The following is a 15882-nucleotide window of genomic DNA, read 5'->3' on the forward strand; positions in this document are numbered from 1 at the left end:
GTTTCGAAAGACCCCATTTCGAGGCAATGTACGAGCATTCCTGGAAGAAGCAGAAAGCCGCAGACAAACACTTACTAGTAAGCTTGAATTAGAGCAAGATCTTGAAGAAAAGACTTTTTATTTGAAATTAATAAAATCCAGTATAGAATCACTAATTGAAAAATTACCTACACACATTTATTTAAGAATAAATAACCACAACATACCAGATTTGCGATCACTTATAAACCTTTTACAAGAGAAGGGCATGTACGAACAAATAAATCATACAAGTACACATGTCCAAAAACAAAATTTCTCTGATAAGCCACAAAAGTCCTTTAATCAAAATACTAATCAGTCTAACAATATCAGAAAATATCCAACACCTTTCCTACATTATAATTCACCAATACCATATCAAGCTCCACAAATTTATCAAACACCACCAACTAATAACCCACTTTATCGTCATCCAATACCCTACCACCCTAATCCAAACAATGTTTTTCAACCAAGCCAACAAAACAATGTTTTCCAACCAAGCCAACAAAACAATGCTTTTCAACCAAATTAACGTACAAACTTTACATCTCGACCAATTTTTAACACCAATCGAAACAATGCATTCGATCAGAATAGGTTCGGACAACAACCCCAATATCAAAATCAACAATCAACACAAAATTCAAGTTCCTATGTACCCAATCGACCAATAAAACGATTAAGACCAGCTAATAGTGGACAGACTGGGATGAGTGTTGACGAAACATTATATCAAGAGGACGCTTTTTATCAGCAGTGTGTTCCATATGACTATTTTTATTATCCAACTTACGACCATTCAGACTATTATCCAGAAAATCAATATCAAATTGACGAAAACAACCAAAATTTACAAAGAACACAACAGTTACAGCAGATTAATACAGACGAGACAAACAATGACAACCAAGAACCCAATGTTGAACAGGCCGAAAATTTTCAGCCACAAGCCTTGGAAAACCCCAATATATAACAATTAAATACAAAGAAAATAATTTGAAATGCCTTATTGATACCGGATCAACAGTTAACATGACATCTAAAAATATATTTGATTTACCAATCCAGAATACTAGTACTTTTATTCATACCAGCAATGGACCGCTCATTGTCAACAAAAGTATAATCATACCTTCAAAGATTTTGTTCCCAACAACAAATGAATTTTTATTGCACCCTTTCTCTGAGAATTACGATCTTTTATTAGGAAGAAAACTTTTAGCAGAAGCAAAAGCAACAATAAGTTACCGCGATCAAGAGGTAACTCTTTACAACAACAAATACAAATTAATAGAAGGAATAGCAACACATGAACAGAGTCATTTTCAAAATGTAAATATGATACCTGACACCATGCTCAGACAGCCAAATAAAATTTCACCCATTTTAGAATCAGACCTATACAGATTGGAACATTTAAATAACGAAGAAAAACAAAGATTGTGCGCACTCCTGCAGAAATACCATGACATACAGTACCATGAAGGTGATAAGTTGACATTTACTAATCAAACCAAACATACTATCAATACAAAGCACAATCTACCACTTTACTCTAAATACAGTTACCCACAGGCTTATGAACAGGAGGTCGAAAGCCAAATACAAGATATGCTAAATCAAGGTATTATACGTACCAGTAATTCACCTTACAATAGCCCCATCTGGGTGGTTCCAAAGAAACAAGATGCATCAGGCAAACAGAAATTTAGAATTGTAATAGACTACCGAAAATTAAATGAAATAACAGTAGGAGACAGACACCCAATCCCAAACATGGACGAAATCTTGGGAAAATTGGGCAGATGTAATTACTTCACAACTATAGACTTGGCAAAGGGTTTCCACCAGATCGAAATGGATCCAGAATCAGTTTCAAAGACAGCCTTTTCTACCAAGCACGGTCATTATGAATATTTGCGCATGCCATTCGGATTAAAAAACGCGCCAGCCACCTTTCAACGGTGCATGAATGATATTTTAAGACCACTCTTAAACAAACACTGTCTTGTGTATTTGGACGACATAATTGTATTCTCGACATCCCTTGATGAACACCTGCAATCGCTCGGACTAGTTTTCGAAAAATTAGCAAAAGCCAACCTTAAATTACAGCTTGACAAATGTGAGTTTCTCAAGCAAGAAACCACATTTTTAGGACATGTTCTAACACCAGATGGAATAAAACCAAACCCTGAAAAAATTGAAGCCATTCAAAAATATCCAATTCCCACTAAACCAAAAGAAATAAAAGCTTTTCTTGGACTGACAGGATATTATCGTAAATTTATTCCAAACTTTGCAGACATAGCCAAACCCATGACTAAGTGTTTAAAAAAGAACATGAAAATTGACACTACCAACCCAGAATATGACTCTGCATTTAAAAAATTAAAATATCTAATATCAGAAGACCCAATTCTTAAAGTACCCGACTTTACAAAGAAATTCACTTTAACCACAGACGCAAGTGATGTCGCTTTGGGGGCAGTACTGTCACAAGATGGACACCCACTTAGCTACATTAGCCGAACACTTAATGAACACGAAATAAATTACAGCACAATTGAAAAAGAACTCTTAGCAATTGTATGGGCGACAAAGACTTTTCGACACTACCTACTTGGAAGACACTTTGAAATATCCAGTGACCATCAACCATTGAGCTGGTTGTACCGTATGAAAGACCCAAATTCAAAACTGACCCGATGGAGAGTAAAATTATCCGAATTCGATTTTGATATAAAATATATAAAAGGAAAAGAAAATTGCGTGGCGGATGCTCTGTCCAGAATAAAACTTGAGGAGACATATTTGAGCGAACAAACCCAACATAGTGCAGAAGAGGACAATAGTGATTTAATTTTTATTACAGAAAGACCTCTAAATACATTTAACAGACAAGTTATATTTTCAAAAGGACCACCAGACATTAAAGTTACGAAATATTTCAAAAAACACATCACCCAAATATTTTACGACATTATGACCAGGGAAAAAGCCGAACAATATTTGATAGACCATTTTTGTGGTAAGAAAAGTGCGTTGTATATTGAGAGTGACGCTGATTTCGAAGTCATTCAAGCCGCACATAAATTAGCCATAAACACCAAATATACAAAAATCCTGCGTAGCACGATTTTGTTAAAAAACATAACCACTTATGCGGAATTTAAGGAATTGATCTTGACTGCTCATGAAAAACTTCTACACCCAGGCATACAGAAAACTACTAAACTTTTCGGAGAAACTTACTATTTCCCTAATAGCCAGCTACTTATTCAGAATATAATAAATGAGTGCAGTATTTGCAATCTGGCAAAAACAGAGCACCGAAATACAGACATGCCAATGAAAACCACACCCAAACCAGAACATTGCCGCGAAAAATTCATGATAGACATTTACTCATCCGAAGGCAAACATTACGTTAGTTGCATAGACATTTATTCGAAATTTGCCACATTAGAAGAAATAAAAACAAAAGACTGGATAGAATGCAAAAACGCGCTTATGCGCATATTCAACCAGCTTGGCAAGCCAAAGTTACTAAAGGCGGACAGAGACGGCGCATTTTCCAGTTTAGCCCTCAAGAGATGGCTGGAGAGTGAGGAAGTCGAATTGCAGCTTAACACAACAAAAACTGGTGTGGCAGACATAGAAAGACTACATAAAACAATTAATGAAAAGATTCGCATAATCAAAACATCCGATGACGAAGAAACCAAATTGAGCAAAATGGAAACAGTACTTAACATATACAATCATAAAACCAAACACGACACCACTGGACAGACCCCTGCACACATATTTCTCTACGCTGGACAACCAATATTAGATACCCAACAAAACAAAGAAAACAAAATAAACAAAATAAATAATGACAGAGTGGAGTACGAAGTCGACACAAGATACAGAAAAGGTCCACTACAGAAAGGCAAATTAGAAAATCCTTTTAAGCCAACAAAAAATGTGGAGCAGACTGACTCTGATCATTATAAAATTACTAATAGAAATAGAATTACTCACTACTACAAAACACAATTCAAAAAACGAAAGAAAAATAATCAGCTCTCAATTTCACAGGCACCTGGCACTTGATAACATTGCTGCTGATGCTGATCACAACAGTTCATGGACAACAAATTGAAATTAATAATATTGACACAAACCACGGATATCTCCTTTTTTCTGATAAACCAGTCCAGATACCATCATCCTTTGAACATCATTGCTTGAGAATCAATTTAACTGAAATAGACACCATAGCTGATTATTTTGAGCAAAGACTACGTACCGACTACCATGCACCCCAGGTCAAATTTTTATACAACAAAATGAGAAGAGAACTAGCTGGAATAGCCTTGCGACATAGAAATAAACGGGGACTTATTAACATTGTAGGTTCAGTTTTTAAATACCTATTTGGCACACTTGACGAAAATGATCGAGTGGATATACAGAGGAAACTTGAAACAAACGCCCATAACTCGGTAAATTTACATGAACTCAATGACGCTATTCAATTAATAAATGACGGAATGCAAAAGATACAGAATTATGAAAACAACAGCAACATCATTAACAGTCTTTTATATGAACTCATGCAGTTTACAGAATACATAGAAGATGTGGAAATGGGAATGCAGCTTTCCAGACTCGGTCTATTTAATCCCAAACTACTAAACTACGATAAACTTGAGAATGTAAACAGCCAAAATATTTTAAACATTAAAACATCCACTTGGATTAATTACAATGATAACCAATTATTAATCATATCTCACATACCTATTAACTTTTCATTAATAAATACAGTAAAAATAATCCCTTACCCAGACTCGAACGGCTATCAGCTAGAATACACAGACACACAATCATATTTTGAAAGAGAAAATAAAGTTTACAATAACGAAAATAAAGAAATAAACAATGAGTGTGTCACCAACATTATTAAACATTTAAAACCAATTTGTAATTTTGAGTCAATCCACACAGATGAAATAATAAAATACATAGAACCAAACACAATTGTAACCTGGAATTTAACCCAAACAAGTCTCAAACAAAATTGTCAAAATTCATTTAATAATATAAAAATAAAAGGAAACAAAATGATAAAAGTAACCCAATGTAAAATAGAAATCAATAGCATAATTCTAAGTGAAAATCTCTTTAAACCAGAAATAGATTTGACACCATTATACACACCACTTAACATAACAAAAATAAAAACTGTTAAACACAACGACATTAATGAAATGATTTCACAAAACAATATTACACTTTACATATTTATGACTACTGTCATCATTATACTTATTTTATTGTACTTATATTTAAGATACGTATCATTTAACCCATTCATGATGCTGTATGCAAAACTAAAATTAAGAAAAAATCAAAATCAAAACACAGCACAACAAATAGAAATGGAAGACGTTCCATTACCCCTACTATATCCATCAATCCCAGCCCAAGTATAGGCTTCTCTTTAAGGGAAGGGAAGTGACATATTCACATACAAAACCACATAACGTAGAGTAAACATATTGAAAAGCCGCATACGTAAACAATAAGTGACCACCATGCTAATGTGGATCAAATAACAAAAATATCCACTCTGCATTTTGACACCCCCATACTGTATGCCATCTGCGCAGTATGCATTCTAATAAACAAATTCTTTGACAGCGGCACTTAGCCATTCTTGTAAACAAATCTTAAAGTCTGCCTGCTCTCTCTGAGGCTTCTCCTCCACTTAAGAATCCAAGAGCAATGCTCTCCCAAAAACACTAACATATTCTTTAAGCAAGCACAGAGGCTTCTCCTCATTTTCACTTTCATTTGATTTTCAGTCTTAAGCTGAACGTTAATCAATAAACAACACAATCGATCCCGAAATTTTGATTCGTTTTATTTTGGCAAAACTCAATTTTCAGCGTTGGTCTTAGTTCATATTCGGAACGGTCCATTTAATAGACTCAAAACTATTTATTGCAACCATTTATTTGCAATTATATATCTATACCTATTTATTATTGTTATTGAACTGCATTCTGCGTTCTGTGACATTATTATTCTCTCTTCAATCTCTATTTACCCTTATTTATTAATGTGCTTCTCAAACTACTGAATATTAAAATTATTCAGGGGTTATTTTGCAACCTGAATTATTACGTATGGACAGTTTAATAAGCTTTGACTACATTCTACATTTGAAGTTCTATTATTCTAATAGCATCTGCTAGCTTTCTTATAAGCCACTTCATAATAATATTTCAAAAGCTGAATTTTTAAACACATTAACTTGAAATAACGTTCCTTCAAGCCCATTAGCCAGGTTTGTGGACAGGGTAATCTGTGACTAATATGGATATTTTCTCTTAAACCATGGAATAATTAACTTCTGCGTTGTTGAATGTAGGGCTGCAAAATGCTATGTGTCTGTCACATCCCATCGGCCCCTTGGGCAACACTGTGCCGATAACGATCACTCTAAACCTCACAAGCCGTCCACAACTGCTACGTCTACACCCATAGAAAAGGTTTTGATATTTTTTTATCTATGTATATTTGTCATTTCGGTCGATTTCAATAAAAACATTCTGCCACGTCCACAAACCAACCAAGTCTGACACGCCCACAATTAAACAAAATTTTCTGTTCCTACTCTACAAACCGACCATAACCGCCATACATTTTTCAATACGACTAATTTTATTCAACTTTAAACTGGGAATAAAGAACGTCCTGAATTTTGAGATTTTTGAGCCTTGAGTGATTGAGCTTGACTTTCGTGGTATTTGCTTTAAAAGCGAAGGTTTATTGCTTTCAGGCTGTGACCATCCATTTAAATGAATGAATATGTTTGCTTTCTAAAACGATTGGGTATACTTAAATTAACAAATAAGTTAATAATAAATACTTACCCTAATAAATATATAGCAGTTACGATTCCAGATACAACAAAGCTAATAACAAGCAATGATAAGATTATACTTCGCCAATTGTGACCTTCATCAAAATCGAAATCATGATCTTTTTGCTTTGGATCTTGCACCTGCAGAGTTTCATCCGGTGGTAGTCTCCAGGAACCGCCTCCTCCACCACTACGATCTGACGTCATATTAGTGTGCATTTCCAACTGGGCAATCCAGTCCAATATCTATGATTTATTTATGTATGCCTAATGCATATCTGCAAAAGATTTCAAAATTGAAAGAACTTAAAAAATAAATAAATAAAATCGGTTCTAAAATATATATTTTTTTATGTTAAGAAATGGTCAACTAAAATAAGAGAGAACGCTATAGTCGAGTTTCCCGAATATCAGATGCCCGTTACTCACAGTCCGAGAATTTACATAATTTTTCAGAAATATCGTTAGAAATTGGGAAACAAAATTTATTTTAATGCTCTAATGTGTGGGGGGGGGTTAGATTTGGCCTGTTTTAATCACTGCAGTGTGGTCCAGAATTAGATTTTTATTAAATTGAGCTACAGACTATAAACTTTGTACATTTTGTTGTTAAGTCACAAATAGTTTGCACGCAAAATCTGTGCGACCACGCCCTCTCTTGCCTCCCATATTAACTACTGGTATGACTCAGGAGTCAACGAAACTTTATTGTTTTTTTTTTATAAAAGTGTGTATATTGTTGCTTTAAAAATAATCGCCCTCTTCTTCTTCTAGTTCTACATTATAAATTTCTGAATCTGAACTCGAATCAGAATCAGAATGTGAATCCATTATTTTGCCTAATGGATCAGGTTTAAAACTAGACTGTAAAGACCAAAAGACTTATTACATTATTTATTATTTTATCCAGATATGCCGATTAAACGAATCTATATTTTGTATGGGTATGACAGAAGTTACAAACAAAGATTGATCAGAAACTGGTGTGCCAAGTGCTTCACTTTCAAATTTGTGCATGTAATATATCTGGAAATTGATTGAAAACATCAGATTGCAACTTAATTAATCTTTGCGATGTATGATCCAAGAGATTTTGTAATAGCACTTGCGCAGTGTTTTCCATTACTTCTATACCCTCTGGTCGGCACTGTAATTTTGCTTTGATCACTTCATTATACGGCGGATATATGTCGCTGTTATGGCTTTTATTTAAAATCCTGGCGCTTATATATTGCTGTATTGTCAGTGTGTTTTCCAGGAGATAAGCTAGAGCTTCATCTGGTGAAAGAGGAGTTGGTTTTTGCCATTGAATTTGCATCATCGATTCGCTTGAAAATTCTGGTGTTTTTAAAGTTTCATTAAGAACAAAGGCAACGTCCCTCTTGCGTTCATTTCTAGCAGAAACAGGTGCTGCATGGATCATAAGACTTGTGTCGTGATCACTTTCACTTGCCAGATTGGATGCCAGTTTCCTTTTTAATCTTTCTCCTGCATTTTGGTAAGATAAGTTTATGCGTCCCATTTATTGTGGCGCCTTGGAGTTTTCAAAATCTCTAACAAGAATTGTTATCTTAGACGCCATCCACTTGGTATGTTTGGAAATAAATCGGGCAGTTTTCTTTTAATAAATAATCAAAATGTACTATTTTTTTGTCAACCTCTTCTGTCTTTTTCGATTATTGTTGTTGATTGCGGAATAAACGTAATCTGAAACATAACTTATTTGCCTATTGTTACGCCTCCAAATGTCCAGGAGGTCGCTATGTCTGAACTCGAACTTGCCTATAAATAATCAAATTTTAAGAAAACGAGCAAAAGATGTTACTTTACCGTCAAAGACAATAGTTAAAGGTACAAACTGACGTTTTGAACTTTTGTCAGAAATTGTCAGAAAATAAGTTATACTCGAATACGAAACACAGGGGAATTTTCTATTAAAATACACATAAATTGGATGTTACACAACACAAAAACAGTACAACTACACATATATTAACTAAATACGTTAAAAACAACATACCTTGGCATTTATTTTCCATATTTTGCTATAATTTATGGATGCGTATTAACCATCGTACCAAAAGTAAGCAAATAATTTGGCGGGAATTGGATTCTCTCAATCAGCTGTTTAACACTTAACCTTTAAAAGCTCATAAAACGATTTAGTGAAGCTTTCGGTCAATTTTGTTTTTGGTTTTTTTTTATATAATCAATTTTCTATTAGAAAATAAGAGCTAAAGACGATATATTGACATAAAATTTTAGACTTTATGCTAAAAAACGAATTCTGGACCATAGTGCACTGAGAGAGCGGCAGAGTTCCAGAAAATTCATTGTCAGTTTCTCTTAGTCGTCCATATACACTCTCACTCACACAAGATGTTCAGTTGCAACAAAAAAGTCGAACGAGCGTCGATGTATACTACTAGGAAACGCAGGTATCACGCCACGTCCACGTTACTTTTCGTTCTTGCTTTTCCAACGTAAACTCTGGGTAAAGTAGTCACGCAGGCAGATTTTCAAACGACCCTTGTTCACTCGATTTACTTTCGTCTCAGTGCGATTTCGTTAGCTGTGAGGAGAACACGACGAGCCAATCCATTGTAAATGATATCTATAACATCGTATCAATATTGTATTTGAAGTCTAAATTAAAAAAAATGAAGTTAATTCTAATAAGAAATAAGCCAAATTGGAGCCAATTTGTTTCAGTAGTGCTTTTATTTTTTTAAGGTAGAAAAATTCCATCCTAATTTCGACGAGCATAGAGCAGAGCATCACTAAAAGTGCACCTCTACATGCAGCATACCGAGTGGCACCCTGAGCTCCTTTCAGGGCGAAGTTAAAAGCTATAAGTGGACGTTGCAATTGTTTTTTTTTTTTGGCAAATCGATGGAACTTTACAAAAATCCAACGTAACGACGTCTTTGGTCAGACATGAATTAATGGTCAAATGCATTCATCTACTCGTTACCTCTTGTTGTTAAATCTTTTTTAATCGTTTATACCATTTTACTCTACCATATCACACCTTGGAGGTAAAGAAAGGAACTACCTTGAACTTAAATGTATGATTTTTGGTGATCCTTAGAACTATTTTCAACTACCAACCAGTTTTGTCGCTTATCCAGAGAATTTGCCAATAAATATAGAAGTAATAAGAAAAATATAATAAAAAAAATGGCAAACATGTTTCAAATTGTAGAGGTAGCAGTATATGCGGCTTGTGGGCATTATTCTTGGCATACCAATAGAAATCGGCCAAACAAAAAATAAATTATACAAACCTCGGAAATTTTTGAGAGGTGTCGGATAGGCAATTTTCTGTGGATTGTTGGCGTGGCAACGTTCCGAAACAACCTCGTATAGCGTAAAAATATAGTTGTTGGAGAGCGGCCTAGCAACTGTGATTAAGACTGAGGGTAACCAGTTCTAACGGTAAAATGTGGACAGTAGAAACCAGAAAATCAGAAAGACCGTGAACTAACGTACTGCGCTGGACCTTGGACTCGAGACGGCCAAGGGCAGAGAGATCAAACGATTACTGTGCGGACTTGTTCAAAGAGGACGCTGCTTGAATTAACGGGACATTGTTGGACCTTGGACCCGAACGAGCCGTGCGCAAAGTTCAATAACGGGATCGCCGAGGCCCACAAAACTATTTTGCAAGGACAGCTCGGGACGTATACGAGTACAGTCGAGCAGAGTAAGCGTGCGACTCGCGCAGTATCAAGATGCGTAACGGCCATTACATTCGATTTGCAATATGCAGCTACTTTTTTGGTGACGGCCAAAATGGATCTCTCTCGGCTCGCGTAAAATTGAGAGCGTAAAATCTAAAAATATAAGGCACTTGCTTGTGCGTGCTAAAACAATAAAGGAAATAGTGTGTATGTTTCCGTACTTGTGCTGGAAGACGATTTTCGCTCCGAAATCAATTTTGATCTTAAAAACGAGTTTACATATTCAGAGGCTTGGACAATTTCGTTCCAATATGTTCTAATGCAATATTATTTCAAAATAGTTTTTTAAAGCGCGCTCGAATTTGATTCGATTTTTTTTTTCATCGGACAATTTTTTGTTAATCGTTTTTTTACAACACTCTTCATGGCTTTGTATTTTGATGGCACTGACGACATATTTCAGCAGGGAATAGTGAGATAGGAAACCTAAACAATTTAAAGGCGATGAAAAAGTCACCAGATTTTCTCTGATATGTAATAAATTTTTCTTGGCCACAGCCATAAGGGCATTAAAAGTATCCAATAAAAAATTTGTCTTTAAAATTTATATATATCAATTCAAACCTTTTCCGAATAGAAACATTACCAGGTGGACGTAGTATTGATCCGCAACTAAAATTATATTAGCTTTGCACCACTTGTTATTACTATTATTTTACGCACTTACATATAACTCCGATTTTAACTAATTAACTCTTATTGTATTGTAATAATTATTGTAAATTCCAAAAAATCGAGAATCTCTGTGTATAGTCAGCTTTAAAAGATTAAGGATTAAGAAAAACTTAAAGAAATAACAAAATTTTCTTCCCATCCAAAATTGTGCCATTTTTTTTAAATTTAAGATTATACTATGTCTCTAGAATCTGTGGTTAATCTCAACTTTATAGTTCATACAGACGGACAGACGGACATGGTTAGTTTTACTCGGCTATCCTGATTAAGAATATATATACTTTATAAGGTCGGAAACGCTTCCTTCTGCCTGTTACATACTTTGCAACAAATCTAGTATACCTTTTTACTCTAGTAGTAACAGGTATATACAAATGAACGTCAACACTAAACAATTCTAGCATTTTGTCAACAAAAGTTCCCTTTCCACATATGATTCTTAACGTTACCAATTTTAATGGTCAGCTACAAAAAATTGTCCTTCCAGAACAAATAGTCATTATTAAACAAACGAATACAAAAATTCAACTAAGTCCCCACCTAAGCACCTAAACACTCAAAATTAAACACATACACATTTACAAATTTTATCATAATCAATGTCAACAAATTCGTAAAAAAACTTTGAAAACACAACCACCTTGTGTATTAGAAGCTCAAACTGATACCACTCTTCCTAAAAAAGTTAATCGATACGAGGAACGGTTATATAAATTTTTTTCCGGACTAAATGTTCTCTGCTACGCCTGATGCAGACGTTTTCTTAACTGCTTTGTCGTTAGCATACTTGGAAAACGTGTCAATAACGGTTAGTGAATATCTATAACCTTCATTTTCTCTACTCATTTCAACTAAGTCAGTATGGGATGACCTTATACCTTCACCGCCTAACAAATATCATACAGTTGTCATTCGTGGTGAAATAAGAAATGCGTTTTAAACAAGAATTGATCAACGCACATAATTAATATAGATATTGTAGCAATTGTAGAATTCATTACAAACATGAAAAAATGCTATATTCGACTTCCCTGTTACTAAGCTATTAGAAATGCGATCGCGAAATTTTATAATTTTTCTGGGATATCGATAGATGTTGGTGAATATAATAAGAAAACATTTGAAAAATGGACAGACGGTCATGCCCAGATCCTTACAGTCGGCAAGTTCATCACTCCGCGGCCTTGCGGCACTTTTTTTATTTACAATTCATTACCCCGGGAATAAAGAAAGTTCGAGTGAAGTGATGCTACCCCCTACGTCTTCTTTCTTGGACTTATAGCGACAACAACAGCCGTCGCCAATCGCCCAACTCCGCGACCCAATCCAGTGGCCGTAATATTTGGATTTATCCGCCCCCTCCACTTCTTGGTCCTTCGAGCCGGTTCTATCCTGATCCACCCTTGCTCAGAAAATCAAGAAAGGTACGGTTTTATTTTCCATTCTGTCCGTGGTCGCCATATTCATTTTTCCGACGGCGCCTATTCTTTCCTTCCATCCGATTCCTACATTCAGTGAAAAGTGAACATATATATGTGTACATATATTTGTACATTCGCCCACCCGCTTTGAAGTATTTCCTTTCTTTTAAAGAGTATAAATATACATTCACATAATCAGCACATTCGAAAGAAATATAAATATGCAGAGCGAATCCCACGCAATGTACACAATCCACATACGCTAGCTATATACAATCAATATCCCATGCGGGCGATCTCGCTCTATAAATAATATAAACAGAAGGATAGTATAGAAAAGATTTTTGTCACTTACATTCAAAAGAATAAGGACGTGAAAACTATTTCTCTGATAGTTTTTTTATTTCTTAGCGGTGTCCTTAGTCAACTGATGGGCCATTAGTTCGACTCAATAATATACAAACATTTCAATGGCGCAGTCGGTAGGATACAAAAAGTATCCGGAAAAAAGAACCTCAGGTGGAAAATAATTTAAATTTTATTATCCAGTTCTCGTAAAATTTCCCAACGCAAAGACGCGAACAGCCTTCAACTTGGATTATAATTCCAATTTGGTTGTCCAACACAAAAAGTGGGAGTGTAAGAAATTAAACTAGTTCTCTTTAATATTTCCCGACACAGATACGAGAAGACCCTTTGACTTTAACATAATAAAGACATATATTGTAATTTAAGGGTGATCCAGAAAGCCTAATCCAGAAATAAAAATGTAGAGTAGAGTAGTAATGGATTATAGAAAACTCAAAACGCAAAATCCTTGATAAACTGGCAAAATGTGAATATTCTATAACTATTGATTTGGCAAAGGAATTTCACCAAATAGAAATGGACCCAGAATAAATATCTAGAATTGCATTCTCCATTCTTCTACCTTTAAAAGGTGCACGAATAATATACTTCGACCTTTGCTTAACAAACACTGTTTAATTGGATGATATTATAATTTTTTCCACATCCCTTACTGAACATTTAAATTCATTATAGATAGTTTTTTTAAATATCGCAGAAGCAAATTTCAAATTGCAGCTAAATAAATGAGAAGTCTTAAAAAACGAAGCTAGTTTTCTTGGCCACATCGTAACCCCACCCCTTATTGTATAAAACCAAACTCTCTACAAATAAAAGCCATACATTCATATCCGATTCCAAAAATTGGTGAAAGAGATCAGAGCTTTCCTTGGATTAACCGGATATTATCGTAAATTTTTTATTATAATAATATTATTATATATTATTTATAAATTTATCATCCCATTGCCTTTACTAGCAGAACACTTAAATTAGAACGAATTAAATTACAGCGCTATCGAAAAAGATATACTTACCATAGTTTGGGTAACCAACATTTTTCGACATTATTTACTGGGACGACACTTTATCATTGCTAGTGACGATCAACCTCTTACATGGCTGCATACCTTAAAGGAACCGAATGCTATGTTACAAATACCAACCTTAGTCATTTATCAAAAAACCAATAAACTATTTCAAACAATTTTTGTAAATCCAAAAAAAAAGGAGAGCATTGTACAATATTCGCTAACCTATTACCACAATTCAATATGATGTAATGACAGTTGAAAAGGCCAAACAAAATTTAATTAATCATTTTATTCATAGAATCATTACCAATTATATAGAGAGCGACGTTGATTTTGAATTTATTCAAAGAGCACACAGAGAAATTATAAATACCACTAACACTAAAGTAATTCACAGTCTCTTCCTATTAAAGAATGTAGTTCATAAGCCGAGTTTAAAGAAATTATACTTCAATCACATGAAAGACAGGTAGAAAATGACAAAATTATTTAATGAAAGTCACTTCTTTCCAAATAGCCAATTACTAATTCAGAATATTATCAATAAATGCACCATATACAATATAACTAAAACACAACATATAAAGACCAAAATGACTTTTAAAATAACTCAGAATCCTGAACATCGTCGAGACCAATTTGTGGTAGATATTAATTCATCTAAGGGAAAACATTACACCAGTTGCATTGACATTTATTCTAAATTCGATACACTTTAAAACAAAGGGCTGGATAAAAAGCCGAAAAGCATTAATGCGCATTTTTAATAAGTTACGTTAATCCAAAACACTAAAGGCAGACATAGCTTTCTCCAGTTTGACTCTACTCGATGGCTCCAAGAAGAAGGAATCGAATTGCAACTCAATACGGCAAGGCAAACAATAAATGAAAAAATTCGTATAATCAATTCAAAATATAAACAATCCTTGACACATAAAAAAAATAAAAAAAATTAAAGAAAAGAAAGATCGACAGAAATATTATATTGACAGGAAAATTAGAAAACCCATTTAAACCTAAAAAAATTAAAAAAAAAAAATTAAAACCATTACAAAGACTCGACCAGAATGAAGTACTTATAAATCAAACTAATGAAAGAATAAAATGGTTTAACTATTTACCAGCAAAACATTTCAATTTCTTTTTGGCACATTTAATGAAAATGATAGGGTAAAAATTAACTGAGACATAGATCTAATTGCATCTAATTATATCCAACTTTATAAAATAAATTATGCCGTAAGTTTTGTGAATGAATGACTGCAGAAGCTCATATACTCGTTTATAAATTTATGCAGTTTATTGAATACATAGAGAACTTAGAACTTAGAACTTAAAGAACTTTCACTTTTTTGGCTTTTTCATTCGAAATTACCCAGTTACGACCCTATTGAAAAATAATTTCTTATCCTGACCATAATGGGTATTAGGTACACTATTCAGAACGAACATATTTTGAGGATCAGAATAAAATTTATAATCAAGACAAAAAATAAGTTATTAAGTAATAATTAAGCGTAAGAATCCAATTTATAATTTTATGCCGATTGCTCAAAGGAAATTATACAAATGGAACCAAGTATAATACTTATATGAAATCTAACTGATTTGGGACCATTTTTGGGAACCTGTGAGAACCTGTTTCACATTTTCTTGGGCTGACCGGTGGGCCCAATTGTATTCTGCTAATATGACACCCCTCCATTCCTCGACCC

At 34.2% G+C, this 15882-nt stretch overlaps 1 protein-coding gene and 1 non-coding gene across 3 annotated transcripts in view, besides 1 other annotated feature; one reads left to right on the forward strand and one right to left on the reverse strand.

Moving 5' to 3' along the window:
* Positions 1 to 6043: part of a mobile genetic element that runs on past the window's edge.
* The window catches only part of CG17684 (uncharacterized protein), a 396036-nt gene that overhangs the window by 245941 nt on the left and 134213 nt on the right, over positions 1 to 15882 (reverse strand). For both annotated transcript variants that reach the window (NM_001015352.4, NM_001276228.1), the window contains one exon: positions 6957 to 7224. In NM_001015352.4, the coding sequence (NP_001015352.3) occupies positions 6957 to 7165 (209 nt within the window). In that variant the 5' untranslated portion in view covers positions 7166 to 7224. The remainder of the gene's footprint in view (positions 1 to 6956; positions 7225 to 15882) is intronic.
* asRNA:CR46487 (antisense RNA:CR46487) lies at positions 6474 to 9112 on the forward strand. Its single transcript, NR_167881.1, has one exon.

This window comes from Drosophila melanogaster, chromosome 2R (assembly GCF_000001215.4).
Source record: "Drosophila melanogaster chromosome 2R".
In the NCBI taxonomy this organism is placed as follows: Eukaryota; Metazoa; Arthropoda; class Insecta; order Diptera; family Drosophilidae; genus Drosophila; species Drosophila melanogaster.